The 7,029-nt window shown below is 36.1% G+C and overlaps 1 protein-coding gene across 1 annotated transcript in view; it reads right to left on the bottom strand.

Annotated features, from left to right (window-relative positions):
- The window catches only part of LOC106874031 (contactin), a 164,816-nt gene that overhangs the window by 150,547 nt on the left and 7,240 nt on the right, over positions 1 to 7,029 (bottom strand). The window contains exons 3-5 of the mRNA XM_052968460.1: positions 5,736 to 5,899; positions 4,731 to 4,783; positions 643 to 772 (exon numbers count right to left, since the gene is read on the bottom strand). Coding sequence (XP_052824420.1) covers positions 643 to 772; positions 4,731 to 4,783; positions 5,736 to 5,899 — 347 coding nt within the window. The remainder of the gene's footprint in view (positions 1 to 642; positions 773 to 4,730; positions 4,784 to 5,735; positions 5,900 to 7,029) is intronic.

Raw genomic sequence — 7,029 nt, 5'->3', positions numbered from 1 at the left:
TCTCACATGGACAACTGTATGTTGGCTGCTCAAGAGTGGGCAGCAAAAAAAACCTATTTGTATATGCTCCACAAGGGAAAACAAGGAACATTGTTTACAACGAGGTGTTATAATCACAACAGCAAGAAAGTATGTACATGATCACCTTCTTTTATGAAACTTCATTGACTTTCATATATTTATATTGATATACATATATATACGTGTGTTTGGGTGCGTGTGTGTATATACATCTCTCTATATAAAGACGATGCGTAGTCTAGACGGCGTTTTTAGATTTCATTATTCTCTTTAACCCGGGCAACGCCGGGTATTTCTGCTAGTATTCTATAAACGTGTAATTTAAGGGAAGATGGAAAAATGGAATCTGTTATGTTTTTTAATGCATTAGTGATGCAAAGGAACTGTACCATCTGCAAAAATCAAAAACTGACTGATGGATTTGGTCAGCCAGAAGATTACCTTTTTAATCTACGAAAACTCAGTCAACTTGATCGATATGCTACAATTAGTAGTCAAATGTCCCTCGAATTAAAGCGTAACGTCTTGGAAAGCGACAGACATATGCAATTCCTGAGAAAAGACCAGAATGTTCAACATCAGATCAGAGATAATATAGATAATAACAACAACAACAAATACATCTCGACATCCCTCGACTTCATTATAATGTTCATGTGCTTTCTTGAACGAGCCACAAAGAAATATACTATGAGTTGGAGAAATATCGAATTCCATGTTTTTACTCATTACAACATCGGGCTTCATTAATCTTCAAATAAATAAATAAAAAGATCAATCATAAGTTGAATGTTGTTGTCAAAGTATAATATTATCAAACAATAATTGATGCTTTATATGTGTGAAAACGTACACCTATTCAAAGAGCATATTGCTTCTAATATTGATTTATTGGAACATTTTCTTGCATAAGTATATGCTATTACAGTAAAGAAACATTTCATTTCGACAGCTTTTCTTTCTATATCTCTTCTCAGACGAAAAACGTATGCATTTCAATAAAGCTTGTTAATATACTTATCCCGTTATATAAAAATTCTCTTGGATTAGAATTAAGAGGTTGAATTAAATATTGCATCTGAAAGTTAAAGGAAATTTTTCTATCTGGCTATATCACCCGGGTACGTTAAAATTAAAGAGAAATGATATTGTTCACATATTTCAATATTTTTAAAACTGATCGATTTCAAATTTCGGCACAGGAGCAGCAAGTTCAGGGGAGGGGTTAAGTCGATTTTATCAACCCCAGTGCTCGACTGGTGCTTACTTTATCGATCCCTAAAAGATGTAAGTTAAAGTCGACCTTGGAATTTGAACTCATAACGTAATGATGGATAAAATGCCACTAAGTATTTTGCCAGCCGTGCTAACGATTCTGCCAGCTTGCCGTCTTATTGTAGGAATAATACTAATTCTAAATATGTTCTTTGTGGGTATTTTTGCAGGAAACTGAAAAGTCTAATATAAAACATTGGATTGAATAAAGATTTTTCTGATAAAGAAAAGATTATACTGACGAGAAAATTATTAAGTTTTCAATTTAAACACAAGCCACATGGTAGAATATTAGTAACACTGCAAATAGATTTAGATAATGGCACACAATAAACCCCAAGGAATATTCTCGATAATTTTCGATATATGACTAAATTTATCAAAGTTTGTGATTATCTACGAAATTGAAAACAATAGCTGCAAGGTAACCTCGTTTATTTAATCTGCCACATATATAATGACCAGAGTAAAGTAGAGAAAATCACTCGTTAAATAATTTCCGAAATCATGTTTATATCCTTCGGTAGAGCTGTCCCTTTTGCACCTACGTTACTTTCGTAACCAGATGCTTAAATAACAGACATCTTTGTCAAAATATAGTTATAGATACTATGTCGATCACAATTGTAAATGCTTCACCAAAGAAGCATTTGCAATTCATGTTATCTCCTTGATAGTTCATTCCATATTTATAATAAATCATTTCTTCTCTCATAACACAAACCACAGTGCTGTTTCAATGCATTTTCAGAGTTCAGTCTGTCTACTTGTAATGGATTAGAAAGCAACATATCAAGACTAGCAGTTCGTTAGGTTCATTACAATGAATGCAATATTTATTTGGCTATTAGTGCTGAGGATGACAGCCAGATCCAGGAGTCTAATCTGTATCATAATGTAATTGGCTTATTTTTAACTTCTACTTGCTTAATTCATTTGACTGTGGCCATGGTTTGAAGGATTTAGTCGAATAAATGAACCCCAGTACTTATTTTCTAAAGTTTGGTACCTATTCTGCCTGTCTGTTTTGCCGAACCGCTATTATGGGCACGTAAACAAACAAGTACCGATTGCCAAGCGGTGAGGGGTCACAAACACAAAATACACACGCAAATAGGCGTGCACGTGCGCATACACACACACCCGCGCGCACGCACACACACACACACACGCACACACACACACACACACACACACATACACACACACACACACTGGGTTTTCACACAGTTCCTGTCTACAAAATTCACTCAGAAGACATTGCTCTACCCGGGGCTACAGAATACACTTGCGCAAGGTGCTGCAGAGTGAGTCTGAACCCGCAATCACGTGGTTGCAAAGTGAGTTTCAAGATAGACAACTGGAACAGTTTCAGTATATATTTGAGCCACACTTATGGGACAGCAATAGCATGATTATAAGATGTTAACAATTATCACACGTGTAACAACTATCACGAGTGCAGTGATATCATGTATAGTGGGCGGTGCACATTAACTCGTTAAGAGTATAACACTAGCGGAGTGCACTCTGTTCCAAGCATTCAGACGAGTTTTTAAAAAAAACGCTTTTTAAGAGCGAGCTTAATCATAAATAAATAATCTAACTGAAATTTCGTGAATTACTAAATTTAAATCTTTTTGTATCTAGTTCTATAACTGATTTTGTTGCATTGTACGCATATTCATATAGACATATTTATATATATATTTATATGTATTTATATATACACACAAAGGTAAAGTTGTTGCTGAATGGCACGAGAAAAATTCTAATGAAGTCAAACATCTTATGCGGCCACCACAGTCATCAGACCTGAACATCATTGAACATTTATGGTGCATTTTAGAAAAAAAACATGTAAGAAGTCGATATCCTCCACCATCATCACTACAAACACTGGAGACTGTTTTAGCTGAAGAATGGACAAAAATTTCTTTGGAAACAATTCAAATTTTGCATGAGTCCATACCTCGTAGAATTCAACCACTAATTACTGCCAAAGGCGGTTTTAACCCATATTATATCCCACTTAACGTAGACGTCTTGTTAGAACACCAAATACTGCGTTATTAACCTTCAGAGATCCTCTCATACAGGCGCTTGGTGCATAAAAACATACATATAGATCATAGCAGACCAGAAATGTCTGTCACGGATGTCGGAACTTCCACATCAAGTCAGTGGGAACAGATTAGCGAAGTGCGAAACGCAGAATTTTTCATATAGTAAATGTATCTAGGCACCTTACCCACGCTGTTACATATTCTGTCAGAAAACGTCTTGCACTAACTAAAACAAACACTTACAACTCTTGCATTATGATATACGGGGATAAGTAAAATATTAAACGCACTCTTGTTTATGTAATTTATTGAAACGAAAACAGGAGTTCAAATACTACATTGCTCTCCAAATTGTAGTAGAGTTAACAAAGTATGCATAATTTTCTAAACTCATTCTGTCACAGATATGACAAAGGAAACAATGTAAATATTTTGATTTCCATTATTGATGTGAATATGTTAAGGAAATATTTATGTCCTTTATGTTTGAAGTCTATGCGGTCATCTGACGGGACCGATTTCTTTCAGATGAAGTAATGTTTTCATTAATCAAATAAAGAGTCGCTTAAAACGGCCGTAATCAATTAACACCTGTACATCTTTGTTACTCATTTATATTTTATTCACTTAACTTGGAAGCTGCGCTTCGGAAATGCTATAGAAAGTACCTTTATCAAAAGTATATCGCTGAATTACCAAGGGCGGATATCTTCACTCAGGATCCTTGGTTGTCTTTAAAATGTGAGAAGGACAAACCAACATTTGTTGATTCTTAAAAGGAGCATGTTAGTAATTCTTATGGTGCCTTTCGCGGACCCTATCATAAGTAAAGCTTTATGCAAATTATATTTTATATAATCAAATGAAGCTCAGATATTAAAAAAATAAGCTTAAAAACAATTTATTATATCAAATAAACAAAAAATAAAACATAGACGTTTAATTATAAAAATACAGAGTAAGTTTATTGCCGTTCCGAACTTTTCAAGTGTATTATATCTCATATCATTGTTGTCAATAAGTAATTTAGGAACTTTTTCACAACTAATCTTTTTCAAAACATCTCTATGAACATGGCATATCACAAAGTGATTCAACCTGTCCTCAGTCATGGTCGATCGCAGCCAAGTTTTGAGTCTCCGCAGAGCGCTAAGAGATTTTTCAGCTTCACAAGAACTAGCTGGAAACACTAAAAGTAGCCTGAACAATTGCTTAACATTTGGAAACAAGCGATGGACTGCAGGTTGTATTTCAGCGAATATTTTACGATGATCCTCGAGAGGTGATCCACTATGATGATTTCTATAAAAAGGTATTTCATTCGTTAAAGAAAATTCATCAAGCTCAGAATATTGATCACTTCAGTACAGAAATTTCCATTGAGTAAAATATTGCTCCTTTTTTTCATAATCTGCTAAATTCTGTGAAGAAAAGAATAATCTTTCAAATTTGCTAAATAATGCATTCTGTAATGATTCAAATCAGTAGAGTGCTGATATTTTAACGCATTTCCTTCCTGGTATCTTTTAGGAAGTTTTTGTTGTTTGGGTAGCTCCAAAAGAGAAATATCGAGTTGATAAATCATTTAACTCCTGCTGTATTGGACAACTCCTGAAATTTTCTTCACTGCGTAGATTTTTTTCAGCTCTTCCTGCACCAGTTTGACACTATGCAACATGCCACCTAGATTGACGGTGTTACTTTGAAAAGATTTGTTCAATGCCTCTAGGTTAAAAATATGTATTACAAATTTGTACGACTTGTTAGTGGGATTTTCATTTTGTTTTAATTGAGAAAAAGTACAGGGGAAAAAAGATCGTTTGTCCTCTGTTTCTGAAAAAGTGGCGGGGACTTGTCCACAGGAACTCCCTGAAACAAAGCCCTTGTCTTAACTTAGCTGCGTTGCGTGTCTGCACACACGGCAGGAATATCAAGTACAAACACCCCTGCACGGAGTTTTGATATTCAATATTCAATTAATATTGTTGGGGTGTGCGGATTATACCGACTTAGCAAGGTGCCGCAATTCAAGTACTTAATTCAGCGGGATCATATATATATATATATATATATATATGCATACGTGCAGACAAAGACAAAGCAAAAACTGAGGACATTCGGTATGATCACAGCCTTTTAGCGAAAAACAGCATGTTATATAAAGGCCCTCTCACCAACATACGTGTGCACACGCATACTTATATGTGCAGGCATGCGTATGCACGTGTGTGTGGTCACGCGCGCGTGTGTTCATGTGTGTGTGTATGTCTCTGTGTGTCTGTGTGCGCGCACACCTGGTTGTGTCAATATGTATTTATTATTTAGCGCAATTAGTTATGTTGAAAGATATAAGATAGTGAGATGTTGTCATACCTCGTCTAGTCGATACCATTTATATTGAACAGCTGGATTTCCCGTAGCAACGCATTCAAGAGACGTTGTTTCAAGACCTTCGAGAACAATATAATTTGGAGATTCGATTGTCATGTTTGGTCCTCTCTTTATGTCCCAAGCATCTATTACATCGGCTCCAAAATCTGAAATGTAAATATAGATTTTTATTGTTCTTAGACATTGTCAGTCTGATTATATTGCTAGCTTTGTCTATTTTTGTCTCCTTAATGTTATGGTAAATACAAAATATGTTGACAAATATTCTAATTTGGGAGACTGAGCGATGTTGTAATTTTAGAATTGTTTACGATATTCTAAGTTAGAAGTTGATTTAAACTTACAAATTGTTTTACAGGTTAAAATTAACAATGCTGTGAAAAAATGAAAGGAAGCACTTCACGCACACAATCGTACGAAACACAGAAGCAAGTGTGGCTGTGTGGTAAGAAGTTAGCTTCCCAACCACATGGCTTCGGGTTCAGTCCCACGCTGCGTGGCACCATGCGCAAGTGTCTTTTTCCATTGCGTTGGGCCGACCAAAATATATTTGCCTGTGTGTGTCTTTGTGTCTGTGTTTGTCACCTCATCACCGCTTGACGACCGGTATTTGTGTGTTTATGTCCCCGTAATGTAGCGGTTCGGCAAAGAGACCGATAAAATAAGTACTAATCTTTAGAAAATAAGTCCTGGGGTCAATTCCTTCCTTCCCTTCTCTTTTCCATTCACACTCCTTTCAGATACACAGGCACGCGCGCACACACACACACACATACACACACACACACACACACAAAAACACACCCACACACTCTCTCCCACTGGACAATGATGAACGTACACTTAATTAGTATGAGCATACACTTTTCCCGAATTTACAATAATTGAAATAGAATCGAAGTTCCCGATGAATGAAGTAATGTTTCGACAATGCACAGTGTCTAACGAATTGTACGAAAGTACTTTATTGTTGTGGTTTTCATTGTTGCTACTGTTGTTGTTTAGCGCCAAATCACCCTTTACCGAGGAGTTTCAAAACCATTACCAGCAATGACAATTTGCATTTTTATGTATACATATCCAGAACTCTATTGTTGAATGTTTCCTTCTTTGTAGGATTTCTGCTATTGACAGGTTGTTGTTGGCACTCCATCGCTTACGACATCGAGGGTTCCAGTTGATCCGATCAACGGAACAGCCTGCTCGTGAAATTAATGTGCAAGTGGCTGAGCACTCCACAGACACGTGTACCCATAACGTAGTTCCCGGGGATATT

The sequence above is a fragment of the Octopus bimaculoides genome, chromosome 6 (assembly GCF_001194135.2).
Source record: "Octopus bimaculoides isolate UCB-OBI-ISO-001 chromosome 6, ASM119413v2, whole genome shotgun sequence".
NCBI lineage: Eukaryota > Metazoa > Mollusca > Cephalopoda > Octopoda > Octopodidae > Octopus > Octopus bimaculoides.
The sequence above is the reverse complement of the archived record's forward strand: the minus strand, read 5'-3'. Positions and strand labels throughout refer to the sequence as shown.